Here is an 18,872-nt window from a genome sequence, read left to right as displayed (position 1 = left end):
CCATGACAACAGAAATAATGATCCCAGATCATCTTTCTAGAGGGGAAGCCAAGCTCATTCCCTACAGGGGTGGCATATGCTAAAGGCTGGAATCCCTTTTGGGCTTTGAAAACTAACCTTGGCTGTCATGGGTCTCATTATTCACACTCCCATTCGGCATCAACGTGCCTTCTCTTTGCCAAGCATTCCCATCACTCCTTCCAGTGCCAGGTTTAGATACAGAGCTGTGGTTCTGTTTCCCTCTACGAAACTCAAGCTGCCTCAAATGGAAAAAATGTGCCCATGTAAGAATTTGGAATGTACCAGTTGCCTTACTCTAGAAGAGACCCATCACATTTAGACATGCGCCATCTTAAACAGCAATTGAAAAAAAAAATTAAAAACTGAAATCTAGGGAACTGTGGTTTCCTCAATGTTTTCCTCATCCTAATGCAAAAGGAATTTCTTCTCCCTTTGCCAAGAAAAAAATTTCATTTAGATCCTGTTTTATAATTTGGAATAATCTAAAGAATGCTTCCAAAAGGTAAATTTTGCATAGTTCAGTAGTGAAAAAAGAATACAGCACTCAGTTGTTGGTAGATAACTTCCCTCAAGTGAGGCTGGATGGGGGTGAGGTGGTACCATATAGAATAATATGATTGCTTCTTACTTAGTTCCTTCTGTCCATTTGTTCTTCAGGAACTTAATGTGTGCTACTTATTCCTGAAGACTAGACTTCTCATCTCAGTTGTATTCATCACGTGCATAGTAAGGTCAAGATAGATGTTAGATGATCACTTGTTCACTTTACTCTGCTGAGTTTTCCAGGTAAGTCTTTTACAGTGAATACCAGTACTGAATTCCAAGTCATTACTAATCACCACCGTTGGCTAAACCACTGCTCTGGCATTGAAAACAGTCAAAACGGCAAAAAAGGGGAGTGATGTCCCAAGAGGCAATTGAAGAACAATATTCAGTGTAACTGGATTAGGGTGTCCCATTCATGCAATTAAAGGACTTCCCTTTGAAGCTTATGAAAGGATCTCTTCTCTACAATTTAATATGTCAAACAAAAAAATACTCATTGACTGGCTATTGTCAATTCAGCACTGTGTTAAATAATTTAGAAAACAGGAGTTCCCGTCGTGGCGCAGTGGTTAACGAATCCGACTAGGAACCATGAGGATGCGGGTTCGGTCCCTGCCCTTGCTCAGTGGGTTAACGATCCGGCGTTGCCGTGAACTGTGGTGTAGGTTGCAGACGCGGCTCGGATCCTGCGTTGCTGTGGCTCTGGCGTAGGCCGGTGGCTATAGCTCCGATTGGACCCCTAGCCTGGGAACCTCCATATGCCGAGGGAGCGGCCCAAGAAATAGCAAAAAGACAAAAATAATAATAATTATAATAATAATTTAGAAAACACCTCTCTACCATGGTCTCTGACTTTAGAGCCTCACTGATGAGCTTATTCATTTGTTCACTCAACAAGCACTTGCCTTAGTACTATGTGCCAGGCACAGTGCAAGTGACTGAAGAGATGAACACGAAGACACTACTAGGAAGTCACCATCTAATGACAGACCCAGAAACATAATTAGTGAGGACACAATAATAATTCGAGACATGAACAAAGTGCTTTGAGAACCAGCACCCAGGGGACTAAGGGGCTAAATTCTGTGGGCAGATAAGTCCTTTAAGATTTCCATGCACAAGTGTAACTGATTCCACAGAGAGGAGTGCATTTTCCTTCCACGTGGGGATTTAGGCCATGGCTAAATGACCATCTGTCAGAGATGCTGTAGATGGGGATTCCCCCCAAGTGAGGCTGGATTAAGTGTCCTTTAAAGTCCCTTCCAATTCTAAAATTATATAATTCCATGAGATCAGCAAAGGCTAAACCAGTAATAGGAAGCTTCAGAGAGGAAGGGAAACTTGAACTAAGCCCAGAATGATAGCTATGATCTAAATAAACAGAAGACGGAGCCTAAGATACCTTGTTTTATTCCTTTCTCTCAATGTTTGTCAGGTCAGTCTGAAAAACAGCTTAAGGGGATTAATAATTGGAACAAACAACTGAATTCTATATCCACTATACTGAGAAATATAGTCAGAATCCTGGATTTTACTAGAACCTAGTATGGAGCAAGCTTTTCTAAATCACATACTTAAGAAAATCATTTCACAGAACATTAATACCATTTAAAATACTGACAGCCCCATTGCATTATACTCCCAGTAATTATACAAATATACTTAATGAAATACAGAGCATGCCACAAGACCTGGCATGAGTTCACATTGTTATTTGATGAAGAATTTACGTAGTCAGGCCCTGAAACTTCCACTTGGCTCCGTTTCTCAGCTTTAAACCACACTGTGATTTTCCACTTCAGTAATTCTCCTCCCGTTTCTGTCCCCATTGTTGTCCTGTCACCTGTACTAACACTTCTTCCTCAAGGTCTCCTAAGTGTACTTCACTCTAAAACATACACAGCCCCCTCTTAACTGTTAGCCCAGGACACATTAAAAAGCCAAGAACTGAATGTCTTTTAAAAGGTCCCCCAGATTCACAGGAAAACAGTCTTCAGACAACATGTCATATCCAGCAGGTCATTAAATTCATTAAAAGTTAACTCGAGATATTGCAGCACCCTCCATATATTAAGTCAAAGGCAAGAGTTCTTTTGTTTGTTTTAGGACCGTACCCGAGGCATATGGAAGTTCCGGGCTAGGGTTCAAATCAGAGCTGTAGCCGCTGGCCTACACCACAGCCAGAGCAACACGGGACCTGAGCCGAATCTGCGACCTACATCATAGCTCACGGCAACACCAGATTTTTAACCTACTGAGCGAGGCCACAGATCAAACCCACAGCCTCATGGATACGATTTGGGTTTGTTAACTACTGAGCCACAGTGGGAACTCCAAGGTTAGGGTTCTTACTGAGTGTTCTCAGCACATCAAAATTATGTTGTTGAAGATGGAAAAAAAAGCTAATCGTTGCTATTCATACAGAGGTGATAAAAATTTACCTAAACATAAAAAAGGGAGTGTACACCAGGGAAGAATTAGGGGGAAGTGGTAGCAGTTGCCAGTAGCAGAGCCAAGATGGTAAAAGAGAGCCACTCCAAAGGCCATAAGCTTGGAAAGAAGAAGCAACTCAACGAACTGAGGTTAAACAGAAATGCTGCTTTTTCATTCCATTATCAGAGTCAGTTATACAGAAACTCTTGGTGCAATTCCTAACTTACCCCTTTTTCTGAGAGGTTCAGAGTAAGCAAATGCAAGGTCCTGGTGTGGGATGACTTCCAGTCAACAGGCATGACATTTCCGTAATTATCTGTCAGGGCATTCCAAATCCTTAAAAAGAAGAAAACTGCAATCAATGAAAGTTACCATTCTGTATGCCATTATTAAACAACTATCTACTAGAACAGTGAGAGAACAAAAAGAATCAAAGCAAAAAAAAAAAAAAAAAAAGTCCTGTTGTCTCTCAGAAAAGCATCAAAGTAGAGCCTCCTGAACAAGAAGAAAGGAAAGTTCTAGCACTGGGCTGACAAGAAGTCCTGAGGGAAGAAATGAGGAATAGAAAACTCTCCCAAAGCCAAGAGCTAACAGTTCTGCTGTACTGTGTGCCAGTAAGCAATTTACATATATTCTAAGCCATTTATATACATTAACACATTTAATTCTCAACAACAGTCTTATGAAGAACCGTTATTACCCCTGTTTTACAGTTGAGGAAACTAAAGCACAGGGAGGTTAAAAAAGGTTTCCCAAGCCACTCAGGTAGTAAATATACTCTGCTTTACACTTTTTTTTTTTCCTGTAACTTTCAAACATACAGACTATTTCATAGAGTGGATAATCTCTCTCTAACCAAAGAGAAGTTTCTGGAGAAAAAAAATTCAGTCTCATGTGCCACTGGGATCTAACATCTAATTTATAATATAATAGGCTAGGACCAAAATAAATTGAAAAGGCAAGTGAAGTTCATGATAAAATGCACAGATTATAAAGGCAGTTACCCTTTCTTATTATCAAACAGCAGTTTGGGGAGGCAACAGGGTAAAATGAAAAGGGCACTTGACCAAATTCAGGAAACAGACTCTTGTCTCCATTCTTCCTCAAACAATGGGTCTCTGGCCATGTCCCTTAACTTCTGCAGATACTAGCTGGAATTTTTAAAATGAGAAGCCTGGACAAGAATAACAGATGTTTCTTCTAACTCTATTACGCTATGCATTAATTCAAATGAGTTGTATTGAGGAAAGTCCCAAACCCACACCAGAATAGGGAGAGCAGACTCCAATTTTATGACCAAAATTCAGTTTCAGATCCAAAGCCATAATTAGCATTAAAAAAAAAATGACATTGTATGAAAAAAATGAGTTCAGAAATATGAGATGAAATTTAATCAGGGTAAATAAACCCTAGACATACAAGTACTAATATTTATAACAGGTATCTAATTGTGACTAAAACAATACATAATTGGGTGGGGTTTTTTCTAAGCGTATAAGCCACCAGGACACAAAAACAAGACCACCAGGCGCATAACAATGAGAATGCAAGTTTTAATATAGAGAAACAACATGTTGATTTAATGAAGCGAGATTCGGTGCTAAAGAGAAGAAGCAATGGGACCACAACTGCCAAAAACATAAAATCCCAAAATGACGTTTGGCTTTGGAAAGCACATTAGGCTCAATGAGAATGTGAACCCAAGAAGCTCTAGAAAAGCGGCTTGTTTACCCAGCAAATCTCCCATATGCAAGGTTCATTCCTATTCTCCTCTCGGCTGGAATCATCATCTCCTCTCACACTGATGAGCTCGAATTGGAAAAAACACTTCAAGACTGCTAACCCTGCAAGGTTTCTGGCCCACACCTTCCTGGGTGAAAGATTTTCAAATATTGAATAACTGACCATATACCCAAGGTCAGGAACTTGAAAAGGACATTCTAGAAGGTGAAGTCAGTGCAGAATTTTTGAGGTTTGTTTTGTCTGTTTGTTGGCTCCTTCTTAAACAAGGCTCCAATAAAAGGACAAGTGGAATGGAAGATTTCACGTAAAACCGACTGTGGGTGAATTTGATCTCCCAGGAAAGTGAAGGACAATTCACAGGCTTCTATCTCCACCAAGGACAAAACATTTGTGGTTAGAAGGACATAGGCCTGAGTTAAGCAAAAGATTTCTAGAATTCTCCAGTCAAGACATGAACTGCCTTCATCTTTATCATAAAGTATTACAGCCTGTCATAAACAAGTAGCAGGACCGCTCTTTTCCAAAGGAGGTCAAAGTCCTGGTAACACTGAGTCCCAGACCAGACCTTTCTAAAGTAAAACTACAGCAGATAGATAAGCACAATCTTTATTTAACCCAAACTAAAACTGGGACTCAGAAGTGAAATAAAGTACCCTAAGGCAAGGCACTGAGTGAAAAGCATTCTAAACTCTCTTTAGTGAAAGGAGCAGGAAAGGACTCTATCAACCAATGGAGAGCAGATTCAGCATCAGAAAGGGGACAATGAGGTGGTGACCAGCCCCTATCCAGAAAAAAGAGATTTCTTGTGCATTCCCACCATATACATTCTAATGCCATACTGCCAACATACCACCTACTAAAAAACATTACCAAGAGAAAACTTTAAGTTTTACATCAAGCTAAGATTTAAGCAAAGGCTAAAATACACTACTTTTTTAGACAGTACAGGTGAAGCAAAAACAGAAAATTTAATTTGTGTACAAACCACTAATCCACTTTGAGAAGTTACTCTTGATAAACCCAAATATATAATAAACACACTTTTAAAATCCAGAGTATGTCCCAAGTCTAGTGATTCTGAGTATATAGACCTATGGAATATGTTTAACACTATCTTCTCTTTGAGAATAGATTTTTTTTTCAATGTCCTCTTTTGCCATTGACTGCATGCATATCTGTGTATGTAATAACAACCACAAATTCTTCGCTCTATGCCTCCCTATCCAAAGATATGGTCTCCAAGCATAGCTGGGGGGAACCACTGCTAAGCCATGCTTACAGGCCCCCATTCCCAACCCCCTCTTTCCAGATAAGTCTTCTGATTCACAGGAAAAGAGACCATCAGGTGACAGGCCTCTTCCTATGCCCATGGATCTTTCTCTCCCAAGAATTCTTCCCTAACCTCTAATCTCTCCATTCCATCAATGCTCTGAAAACCCATCTCTGCCCACAACCTCAGTGTTAATTTCACCCTCTACCTCTCCCATGGCTCCTGTCCCCAGACATTATAATACTATCAAATTCCCACACTCTCCTTCCGGTATCTTTTAGAGTAAAACCATGGTATATAATTACAACCCTTATTTAACCAAATTATAACTAGGGTTCTAGAAGTTTAAATAAATTCTGTCCCTCCATCCCCCTAGCTTTCATAAATCCCTGTGAATTTTCTATCATTGTGCTTAGATGATTTCTGTAATAATTACCTGTTTATGCACTGGTCTCCCTGTCAGACTAGAAGATCCTTACGATTAACAACCAGAGCTTTCTGGTTTTGCCTCTGAGGGGACTTGCACACTACCTGGGCTCTCAGATGGAACCAATAAATTCCTGTGGCATAAATGCTGCTTCAATGTTGGTACCTTTGCATGTGCTATATCCCTGAGCTAGAATAGTAAACCTCTCTTCACCTGCCAGGCAAACTACCACTCATCCATCAGGATCCAGTTTTTCACTTTCTCTATAGTCTCTCTCTCTCTCTGTCTCTCTCTTTCACACTCACACTGGCCCTTTTAAATCCCCCATATTTTGCACATATATCCCCTAGAGCGTTTGTCACACCCGTACAAATGTTTGTTTACAAATCTAACTCCCACCCTAGGTTGCGCTCAGCTTGAGAGGGGTAACAGTCAGTCATCTTGGTATTCCCAGTGAGAAGCAGCTTCTGGCACTTAGCAGGCGCTTAATAAATTCGAGTTGAATGAATGAAAGGCTACACAAGTCCCCGAGAAGGTACTCTAGCTAACTACAGCGTTCTATATAAGGAGACTCCCCTCTAAACCGAATAGGTTTGATTTCTAGGAAGGAAGAGAGGTTAAGGGCTGAGGCAGACATGGGAGCAGGGGATTTAAATTGCCAGAGGCTCAGAGGCCGAAAGCCCCAAGGAAGAAGGTGGGAGAACAGGCAGGGGCGGGACTCCAGAGTAGACAGAGGCGGAAGAAGGGCGCTGGGAGGAGCCTTCGGCCGGAGTCCCGCCAAGGCTGCGGACCGAGGGCGGGCTAGGAGCGGGCAGGGCGAGGGGCTGGACGAGGGGCAGTGGGAGCTCCCGCCCGCTCCCGGCCGGCGCCCACACTCACTCGTCCCCCTGCAGGAGGCTGCACTCGGTGATGGGCCGCACCGCCGCCCTCGGGGGCTCGGCGCCAGGACCCAAGGGGCGGAAACACAGGCTCAGTTTCTCCTCCAAGCTGCAGGCCAGCGCCCGGAAGCCATCGCCTCCCCCGTCCGGCCCTGCCCCGGAGTCGGGGCTCGCGTTACAGTTTTCCTGGTCCTGGAGGCTCCGGGCCGGCTCCTGGAACTCATAGAAATCCTGCCAGTCCCCGTCAGCCGCCATCGCCGCCCGGTGCTGTCGCGCGCCCCGCCCCGGCCCCGGCCAGGCCCCTCCCCGCCGTCAGGCCCCGCCCCCGGAGCACCGCCCCCACCCTATGCCCCGCCCCCACCCACCCGCCAGGGCTTGAACTTGTGCTGGGACTCCCAGGTTAGGGGTCTTGCCTTTTCCTGAGTCTTCTAAGTTGATCGAGGTCCCGGTAGAAATGGAAACCTTAACTGCGTTGAGTCATTTCCTATAGTCTATCATTCAAGAATAGCTGCTTCTTTGATTTCCTTAGTGGGAACCTGGCCTAAATGAGGCCGAAATAAAGGACTTCTTTAAACTTGCACCAGGTGTTGGACTATTCCCCAAATCATTCCCCCAGGGCAACCTGCTCCTCCGGTAACTTTCCAACCAGAAGGTCAACCATAATTACTTGGAAATGCTTAAGTAGTAGCCAAATTCATTCCACAAATGTTTTATGTTTCTCACAGCCAAATCATGGGCTAGATCCTCTGTAACACACAAAGATGAATGATTATGAATAGTATTTGCAAAGCCCCTGGAACATTGCCTGACAGTAAGTACCAAATAAGGTTATATAATTAATACATGACTGCTCCCCACAAGGGGCTTACGATGTAGCTAGAGTGATAAAACTAGAAATCAATTCTGTATATCAAATAAAAAAGTATTATTGGAAGTAGAGAAGTACTATTTAGTGTCTATTGAGTTTGTTTTAGCAAGATGAAAGTTCTGGAAATGGGTGGTGCTCAAGATTATGAATGTACTAATACCACTGAACTGTACACTTAAATATGGTTAAGATGGTAATTTTATGTCCATTTTACCATTAAAAAAAATAAGGGAAAAGCTATGATTCTGAGGGAGTGCGAATATGTAGAGGCAATAAATACCTAGAAGTTGACAGGAGCATTATCTTTGGACTGTAATAATCAAATATTTCATTTAGAAATTGGGACAGGAGTTCCTCCTGTGGCTCTTCTGCCTGGTGCCGTGAGTAAAAGGAGCCGGCACTGCCACAGCTGCAGGGTAGTACTGGCCTGAGAACTCCATATGCCCCCAGGGGGGCCAAAAAAAAAAAACAGGAAAAAAAAAAGGAGGGGGAGGACATAATTGGGTCACAAAAGATGAATTACTATTTTGAAAAATAAATATGAAGTTAATAATAGAACTAAGATTTTTCCCAGTTTGATTTATCCATGTCTTGACAACATGGAAACCTATCCTCAAGAATACATGTTAATATAAAAACTTCCTATTTACCTTTCCAATGAATTTTATCTCGTATTTCAATGATTTGTCCCATATTTAATAAGATACTTCTATGAATTGAACCCAAGAAACTGTTGATAATTACTTTAAAGGTAATATCTTTACCTTCTGCTTTCCCTTGAAACCATGAAGGGGCAGGTTGTTTCGTGCTACTTGGCCAAGAGCTAGAACTCATTACTCATTAATAGTTTTGGAGTTGATTAGAAAACATTCTAGCTTAGCTGGCAGTCACCTATCTGAACATTACTGGAAAGACATGTGGGAGTTTCTGTCGTGGCTCAGTGGAAACGAGTCTGACTAGTATCCATGAGGACGCAAGTTCAATCCCCGGCCTTGCTCGGTGGGTTGAGGACCCAGCGTTGCCGTGGGCTGTGGTGTAGGTTGCAGATCCCTAGTTGCTGTGGCTCTGGCGCAGGCCGGCGGCTACAGCTCCGATTTGACCCCTAGCCTGGGAACCTCCATATGCCATGGATGCAGCCCTAAAAAGACAAAAAAAAAAAAAAAAAAAAAAAAAGTGATGTTCTAAAAGTATCAAAGATCTATTTTTCTCTAGGTATTAGGCTACACACACACACAGTTATGAGAAATTGTGGAATTCACTCAGGCTCTCCTAACTATGTACACAACTGAGGCAAAAAAAATTTTTTTCTTGACCTGCACCTCCATTTACCTGTGTGGCATGTGTATCTGTGTTAGTGGAAATTAAAATTCTCTTAGGACTCAAATATAACACCGTCAAATTTTTCATATGCTTGCAAATAAACTGCTATTGGGTTAGCTTTGGTGGTCTCAGAATTTTATTTTAGTCCAATTTTCCACATGGGAAGCTTTATACTTTGCAATGCAAACTACCTGGCATCACCCCCAGACACTCAGAATACCCCTTTGTAAAAACAAGATTTGAACCACTTAATCAGTTTATATTACCACATCTACAGTAATCTTGGCACTCAACACAATCTATAAAAGTGCTCCCCAAAGATGCGCCTAGGAGAAAACTGTGCTCCTTTATGGGGAAAGAGCAATAAAACAAGAAAGAAACTATAGTATGGAATAAAATGTTTTTCTGTAATAACTGTAAACATGAAAGTGTAACAATAGAAAACAGTTTAAATGGTAAGATGGTTTAGAGCCAGGTAAAATTATAAAGTAACAGTATTTCTCTATAGTGCCTTTCACACACCTCTCCTCCCGTGAGGTCTCTCTGGGCTGCAAGTTGCTCCACAGCTTCCAGAACTTCCAGCAGCAGTCTATTCCACCTGGTCATGGCCTCATTTCCTTATGCCTGCTCTTTTCTTGGGTTCCTTTGGTCATCAACTCAAACTCCTTTTTTTTTTTTTTAAAGAGAATTCAACTCCCCAGTTATGTTTGTTACAGAACCAGGCTCATTTTGCCTGAGGAGCAGCAAGTAAAACACTGAGAGGTCGAGGTTTGCAGGAAACAGGGTTTTTCACAAGGCAGCCAGAGTGTAGACCGAACACCAGTCTCAAATCCACCCCTCAAAGGCAAGGGACTCTGGGTATTTATGAGATAAAGACTAAAAGAGCAAGACCGGTGAGAGGCATGGGGAGCGTGATTGAAAAAAAATGTGGTGATTGAGCATGATTGAAAAAAATGTGGTGATTGTCAATCTGTACAGGTGTAACTAAGACACAAGGCCTCTGCATGTTATAAAATGAGGCACTTAGAACAACCTGAGGGTGGAGTTTTCAGCCCTCTCACATCAAAAGGTCACCCAACAGAGTCAGGTTTGCCTAGTTAGAGGGTGGGTGGTCCTATCCAGTCTCAACCAGCTCAGTTCAAACTAGACAGGCCTGACCCCAATTGCTGGAAAACAACTTGAGCAAACATCTTATTGTTTATACTACTTGCAGCTTAGAGGACCTGCAAGTCTTTTTAACAACTATTAAAATGACCTTGATTAGTGAAGGCAGATTAAGGGTGTAAGGGATTTAACTAATGATTACCACAGTTGCACTTCAGCCTAAACCTATTCACTTAATAATTTCCTGACAGGCTGTAGTGTGGGTTTCCATCCCTGGCCCAGGCAACTCTGCAGGCCATGGCATAGCCATAAAATAAGGTAGAGTAGGATAAGAGAAGGTAAAATTCTGAATTTAGTTCCATTCACTACGTAGAGTTTTCAACACGAATATAAGATCAGAAATGAAAATATCATCATTTGACAATACAGTTTGTTATAAATATATATATATATGAAAAAAACTTCCTGACAATGACGCTAGCCCCCCTCCCAGGAATTCTTCTTCCCATCAGCTAAATCCTAGCCCTCTAACATTGCCACAGATCTGGCAAAGCCCAGTCCTCCTGCCTGTCTCACCTGTTTAGATCACGCCGTCAACACCTCAACACTTCCAGTAAAGATGTTCCCTCACTTCATAGTACCTCACATGGCCTAATTTCTACTAAATTTGTCTACCTAAATCTACTTATTTCAGATTTTCATTTTCTAGAGAGCAGATAAAAATGAGCATGTGCAAACATGTTTACTCAGGCCATGTGTTAAGGAAAGTTAGCCTATAGAATTAATTTTCAGCACTTGATTAAAAATTAGATAATATAGGGGAGTTCCCGTCGTGGCACAGTGGTTAACAAATCTGACTAGGAACCATGGGGTTGCGGATTCGGTCCCTGGCCTTGCTCAGTGGGTTAACGATCCGGCGTTGCCGTGAGCTGTGGTGTAGGTTGCAGACGAGGCTCGAATCCTGCGTTGCTGCGGCTCTGGCATAGGCCGGTGGCTACAGCTCCGATTAGACCCCTAGCCTGGGAACCTCCATATGCCGCGGGAGCGGCCCAAGAAATAGCAAAAAGACAAAAAAAAAAAAATTAGATAGTATAAACTTTTAAGGAGAGCTTCATGGCATTTGGGTATTATGCTCAAATTAATCATTTAAAATGCAAAAAGTTCTGTTTGACAACGTATTTAAATTTTGTACATATACGGAGTATATCACAGTGAAATTTTAAGTAACAAAAATGGAAAAGTTATTCCACATACAGACGACTGAAGAGTTTGATTAATCAGAAAAATGTAAGAACTGCAAAATAGGAGTTCCCATCCTGGCTCAGCAGAAAAGAATCTGACTAACATCCTTGCAGACACAGTTTCACTCAGTGGGCTAAGGATCCGGTGTTGCCGTGAGCTGTGGTTTAGGTCGCAAATGCAGCTCGGACTTAGTGTTGCTGTGGCTGTGATATAAGCCAGTGGCTACAGCTCTAGTTTGACCCCTAGCCTGGGAACCTGCATATGCGGCAGGGGTGGCCCTAAAAAGCAAAAAACAAAAACAAAAACAAACAAAAAAAAAACCTGCAAAAGAAAGAAACTAAAATATTTAATGAAGGACCGGAAAACATATGGTTGTTAAAATATCACATACAGCAAATGCTGAAGGCATTAGAAAGTAAGACAATGAGAATGTGTATAAATGAAAATTTCTTGAGAAAAGCTAATGGCTAAGTTTATTCAATAACAAGGTTAAAAAAAAAATCAGAGCTGATGAACAAAAGTAAAAAGAATTGAGAAATCCATAGGTTGACCAAGAATTTAAGTTTGCTTGCTTGCCAAAAAACGGAAAGGGTGGGTTCTTTCCATTTTGTCTCTATTAAAAGAAATTCAAGAAACTTTTAAGTAATCAAAAATCACAAGGTAGGCTTTATCAGTAAAGAACATTTAATTCTAATTATTCAAGTTTGTTAGTAATGAACCTTCAATTTTCATGATCAGATCAAAGTCTTGATTAGGCAGAAACGAATCAAGGGTCTGTGGGAGCAGAGCTAGACCCCCGGGAAAAAGAACCAAGCTGAGTGGCCATGGCCACACCTTTACAAGGTGTCAAAATAACTGAGTAGGAAAGATACCTGTTTGTACCTGATTGTGTTCTGGGTAATCAGATGCTGGTCTCAGAAAAATTAATGCAAAAAACTATTAGCAATGGTTATTTATCAAACATTATGAGCGCTCTAACATTTTAACCTTCAAGGGGTCCTGTTATGGAAAGCACCCAATGCACACACTAAACCACCTTAATTATCTTCTTTGAAATACTCTTAATTTTCTGTTTGAAATTTAGATGAAGAATCGAATAGCCCAGGTTTTATCTTTTGTTGTTGTTCTTGTTGTTTTTGTCTTTTTAACATCTGATCTCCTTCAAATGGATTCAAATGAGATGTTGAAAATTAGTTCATATGCTGCATGGAGTAATTGATGAAGAGGTAACTTGTTACTTATCTCTTCCACTTTAATTTTTTGTTTCAAATTATATTTTACACTGCAACTGTATACACTGACTTCACTAGAAAGTAATGTAAGATGGATAAAATTGACCTTTGTTGTTTGAAGATAAGTTTGAGGGGCTAATTCTGAGGAGAAGGAATTCAGATGGTAAATCTCTCTAGCCGAACACAGGAAAAAAAAATAAAAGAGAAAATGCTGCCAACCTTCAAGAAAACAAAGTCTACCCCCTATTGAATAGGGGCGGGGAGGGGGAGTATAAAAAGTAAAAATCAGAAAGCTCTACTGAACACAATGACAGACTGTCAGAAGGTGACACTGGAAGACTGACAGCACATGCCACTGACCAGGTGGCATCAGTAGAGGCTCTGCCAAGTATACCGAAAGACACAGGTGCAGCCAATTCAGAGCAGTTTGCAATTGAAGAGGATCCAGGAGGCTTGGATCACATTTGGATGAGATAAATGGATTCTGTAAATGATTATACTTTTTGTCTGATCCAGGTCACACATTTTATGTTCATCATGAGCATTATGTTCTATTTTCTGGTACACTTATAAATTTCTTATGAGGGTATTTTCACAGTCTCAAGAGTGTTAGAATGGAGAACCACAGCATCCAGCAATATTCACCAAAAATCAGTTGGAGTCCTCCAAAATTTGACTTATGAAGGTATTATGAGTATTAAAACTGGAGTGTTCTATGCCTTTGGATTTCTATTTTCTCAGGTCTTTGTTTTGCGTGTTTTTTTTTTGTTTTTTTTTTTTTTTCAAAATATTGTTTCCAGGGATATTGACGTTTCTTTTGCTATCTTTAGAGAAGGAAAATTTCATTGTAAGTGGGGTTGGGATGGGGTGAGACTAAAGGTGAGGCTATCTGTTCTATATGTAAGATTACAATTTTTTTTAAGCTGTAAGTTTGTTTTTCTTCTCCTTCAAAGAGTATTCAAAAGGTCTTGACATCTAAGGAACTCCACCAATATTTCTGTGTCAAAATAGCCTTATCAAAATGTTATGGATATAAATAAATAAAACACTTAAGTCCAATAGGACTTGGATCTACAAAAGCAAACAGAAGTGGCCTATTAAGATAATTGTTTATGTAATTTAAGCAAACACACATGTAATTGCTCAGTTTTCTGGTTGATTTGACTATGGTAGACTCAGAAGTGAGCTAATTGTTTCTGACCTGGTATTAGAGGGTCAAGACCAGGTATCTTGGGAATTCCATTTCATTTCTTAAGAAAGAAAGTTTCTTTTTATTCCACGTTGTAGAGAGAGAGTAGCTTTGTAACTGTGAAGGATCAACTTGCCCTTTGGGAGATGGGTGAGTGTCTACCCTAAATGGTCCTGAGTCTCACCAGAATAGGCATTCGAGGACTAGCTCAGTCATCCCTGCCCTATGGCCCGAGACTCCAGGCACTGCTGCCACTAAACTCAGCAGGTAAGTGGTGTTTGAAAGGACAGGCATGCTCAGGACTATATCTACCCAGAGGGGTCAGCTTACCCTAGCCTCAGCCTCCCCCTCCTGTCATGAAATGAATTGTGTCCCCCCCCAGTTCATATGGAAGTCTCAACTCCTAGTACCTCAGAATGTGACTGCACAGAGGGTCCCAACTTACCATGTTTCAACTTATGACTTTTAGACGATGATACAAGAGCAATACGCATTCAGGTGAAACCATACTTTGAATTTTGATCTTTTCCCAGGCAGATGATATGTGGTCTGACTGTTTCTTGTGATGCTGGGCAGTGTAGTGAGCACGGCTCCCAGTCAGCCACATGGTTACAAAGGTAAACAACCAATATACTTAGAATCATTCTGTTTCACTTTCAGTACAGTATTCAATGAATTTAAACAAGATATTCAACACTTTATATTAAATAGGCTTTGTTTCGGAGGACTTGGCCCAACCGTAGGCTAATGTTTAAGTGTTCTGAGCAGGTTGGTAGGTTAGATGAATTAAATGCATTTTTGAATTAGCAATATTTTCTTTTTTCTTTTTTTTTTTTTTTTTTTTGGCCAGACCTGCAGTATGCAAAAGTTCCCTGGCCAGGGATTGAACCCACACCATAGCTGTAACCAGAGCCACAGCAGTGACAATGCTGGATCCTTAACCCACTGAGCCAGAATAAAACTCTGAATAAAATACTTAAAACTTACACAATGATCTTATCAGAATATAACCCCATTGTAAGTCAAGGCAGATCTATATTTGGAGATAAGATATTTAAAGAGGAGTTTAAGTTAAAATGAGGCCTCTAATCCAGTATGACTGTGTCCTTATGGGAAGAGGAAGAGACACCAGGGGGTACACATTAAAAAGCCCATGTGATGACACAGCCAAATCTGCAAGCCAAGGAGAGAGGGCTCAGAAGAAACCATCCTGCCAACACCTTGATCTTGGATTTCTAACCCCCAGAACTGTGAAGAAATAAATTTCTGTTAAGCCACCCAATCTTTGGTATTTTGTTATGGCAGCCCTAGCGAACAAATACACCTCCCCAAGTCATCCCAGAGTTTTCTGGGAGTCCCCGTGGAGTGTCCTACCTGAGCTCAGGACAGATATGATCTGTTTCTTTTGAGTACTGGTCTTTCCTAAAAACAAGAGTAACAGAAGGTTAAATGGGTGATTCACCAATAAAGAGCAGAGCCAGACCTTTCCCTGTATCCCATTACTCATCCATAGGGGAGGAGACTAGAAAGTATCAAGAGGAGGGTCCCTGAGATGCAGAGCTGCCAGCCATATTGCTACGGTTCTCCCCACTCAAGCCAAGGGGGAGGGTACCCAAGAACCAGAGAACAGGCAGAGCTTGTATCCCAAGAACCAGAGAACAGACAGGATAAATGGCATCTTTCTCTCCAGAAGGATGGTTACTGAGATGCAGGACCCAGACCCCTGTGCTCCCATAGGCCCAGAGTGGGGACCCCGGCATTCTTGGAAGAGCCTGATGTATGTCCCCTGGAATTTCCAGGCATATGTGAACTTACAAACTAGAGAGTCCTTTTGCCTGCATAATTCTGTATGTAGGAGGCTGGGGGAACTGCCCACAAGGACAGGGCCAAGAGAGGAGGCAGCAGAGGGAGCAGCCACACGTACACTGTTTGTTGGGCAAGGGTTATGATTTTCCTCGTGTGCAAAGTGAACATCCCAGAAGGTAGCTAGATGCAAGTCACCTTGCAAGATCCCACAAAAAATATCAACAGGGTTAAGGAAACTCCAGCAGGAGACCTCACCTAGGAGGAAGAGGATGCAAAGCAAAAGGGAGGTGATGGAGACCCAGGGAAACAGCAAGCTAAGGCTGCTGGTTCCCAGGTCAGCCCTAGGAGGGGAGGGGAGAAGTTTTAACATGAGTATAAGATGGAAGTGGTTGTTTACATTGTCAGATTTTTCTACCTGACAATGAGACTTCCAATTTAAGAAAGTGACTGGAAAGCCATAGAATCTGACCAAGATGCAAGCCAGCAATGGGGAGGAGAAATTAGAGCATGTTTATTTATTTATTTTGTCTTTTTGCTATTTCTTGGGCCGCTCCCACGGCATATGGAGGTTCCCAGGCTAGGGGTCTAATCAGAGCTGTAGCCACTAGCCTACGCCAGAGCCACAGCAACGCAGGATCTGAGCCGCGTTTGTAGCCTACACCACAGCTCACGGCAACGCCAGATCGTTAACCCACTGAGCAAGGGCAGGGACCGAACCCGCAACCTCATGGTTCCTAGTCAGATTCGTTAACCACTACACCACGACGGGAACTCCTAGAGCATGTTTAAACTGGGCTGGGAAGGGAAAGAGAGACTTTTCCTTATTATACTCTACCAAATTCAACCCAGTCAGTATTTTATACCATGACACTCAACTTTAACTCTAACCACTTTTTTTTTGTTTTTTTTTTTTTTTGGTCTTTTGTCTTTTTAGGGCCACAGCCACAGCATATAGAAGTTCCCAGGCTAGGGGTCTACACTGGCCTACACCACAGCCACAGCAACGCCAGATCCTTCGCCCACTGAGCGAGGCCAGGAATCGAACCTGAGTTCTCATGGATGCTAATTGGATTCGTTAACTCCTGAGCCACGATGGGAAATCCCGCTCTAGCCACTTTGGACAGACATCATGCCAACCCCTCTATTCTTATCTCTTTGAGCTGGTTCCCACTCCCTGTAGCCCATGCACCAAGCCCTCCCATTTTCTTTCAAAAAACAGCCATGTCCCAGTAAGTATCAACTCATACAAATATAAATGCTGAAGGAGTTGCTATCCCAGTACAATTAAAGTCAACCTTGACTGCGATCACTTGGCATCTCTGTATCAGTCATTAATCTACATTTAAACCACCAAATAAAGACAATACCAAGTAAAAACAGGTCTAGAGGATGAAGTACAGGTGAGAACCACCTAAATGAAAAGCCCTCCAAAATTGCAGGCTGCAGTCAGGATGTGGAGCAGTGGCTTAAACGGGTCACAGATCAGGGGGAAATCTACCAAGTCTCTGGTCCCATCATAAAGAATGATAGATGGTAGAAAACTGACAGAACAGTGTAAACCAGCTATAACAGAAAAAAATAAAAATCATTAAAAATAATAATAAAAATTTTAAAAAAGAATGATGGATGGAAGGTATCAACTGGAAATCACAGGGGACCAAAGACACCAATCCTGTAAAACAAAGAAAGTGTGCGAGAAAGGGCAGTTTAGGGGAAAATGACAAGGTTACCTTTTGCGGTGAGATGTTATGATTTGGCTCAGCACATGCATCCATCATCCCCACCTCAAAGTTTAAGGCTTTGGTAGTTGACAAAATAAGGAAACTTTCTCCTTTGCTGAATACCTGGTTTGAGTCTAACATATCATTTTTATTTGTCAAAAATAGTTTTATTATTCATTTCTTCTCCTTGGCTATCTGAGTTTGCTTTGTCACAAGCCTCAAATTCCCAGCCCTTCAAATAGAGACGCTTGTATACACATTCATGGAAAATGTTGGTAGGAATGAAAAAATATGTCAGAAGATTCTAAAGCCTCTTATACCCAATAAGATTTCATTAATTGGGTAGAGATAGTCAAAATTTAAGAAGCAGCAGAAACCTCTCCTTTGTCATTAGCACCTTAAAAAAAATGTTTTGGGTGACAGGAAATTGAAAATAGCTCTCCAATTATCCTAGTAAAATGCATAGAATAACAACAGCATATGGATTGTTTCTTGTATGCAAACAAGGAGACTATGACAAGCTACTATTATTATGGGCAGTGTCCTGGGTAGGAATTTTTTCTATGAATTGCTTGGAAGATTGATGTGTTTCTATGTTTGTCTTAAAACATCATTTAAAAGTGATATCAAAATAGTCTCCCAGAAGCAAAGGGTGACACAGCTAAAGACTTTGCTTTAATACTTCCTAAAGCAGGCATTGATTTTATGTGTTTAATAATAAATGTTAAATGGCCCAGGAAGCAGGGACACATTCCCAATGTCTAATAAAATAAACAATATTTAGTTATTTTAAAATAAATTATTTAATCAAAGTTCAGCTGTAAGGAAATATGGCACTTAACACCTTCCAAAAATGTCAGAAGAGCAAAGAAGGATGACCAAATTACTGTTTTGTCCTACATATTTTATTTGCAAATAATAGTAGTTATACATGCATCAAATTATGTTTGAAAAATGAACTTATTGGTTTCATAGAATCATAATATGTTCATCTATAGCCTTGGAATTTTTAATTAGGCTTTGAATTTTTTTGAATCACAGAAAGTCCTTTCTCATGGTTGGTAATTGTATT

General features: G+C 41.2%; 1 protein-coding gene and 1 long non-coding RNA gene across 14 annotated transcripts in view; both read right to left on the bottom strand.

The window, feature by feature from the left end:
• The window catches only part of FEZ2 (fasciculation and elongation protein zeta 2), a 49,980-nt gene extending 42,383 nt beyond the window's left edge, over positions 1 to 7,597 (bottom strand). For all 13 annotated transcript variants that reach the window (XR_014842273.1, XR_014842264.1, XR_014842265.1 and 10 more), the window contains exons 1-2: positions 7,320 to 7,597; positions 3,228 to 3,336 (exon numbers count right to left, since the gene is read on the bottom strand). Coding sequence is in view for 3 of the 13 variants with exons in the window: in XM_003125247.7 (XP_003125295.5) it covers positions 3,228 to 3,336; positions 7,320 to 7,573 (363 nt within the window). In the remaining 10 variants the exon portion in view is untranslated. The remainder of the gene's footprint in view (positions 1 to 3,227; positions 3,337 to 7,319) is intronic.
• A 125-nt stretch (positions 7,598 to 7,722) lies between these two features.
• Positions 7,723 to 10,344, bottom strand: LOC110260145 (uncharacterized). Its single transcript, XR_002342996.2, has 3 exons — positions 10,029 to 10,344; positions 7,986 to 8,064; positions 7,723 to 7,859 (listed from the first exon to the last, which is right to left on the bottom strand). It is a non-coding gene; the product is annotated as an uncharacterized LOC110260145 (long non-coding RNA).
• Between the last annotated feature and the right edge of the window lie 8,528 nt (positions 10,345 to 18,872).

This window comes from Sus scrofa, chromosome 3 (genome assembly GCF_054392235.1).
Source record: "Sus scrofa isolate SSC_HxYL_T2T_F1_AM1 chromosome 3, Sscrofa_HxYL_maternal_Yorkshire_Landrace_v2.0, whole genome shotgun sequence".
NCBI classification, from domain to species: Eukaryota; Metazoa; Chordata; class Mammalia; order Artiodactyla; family Suidae; genus Sus; species Sus scrofa.
This window is presented reverse-complemented; position numbering and strand designations above follow the sequence as displayed.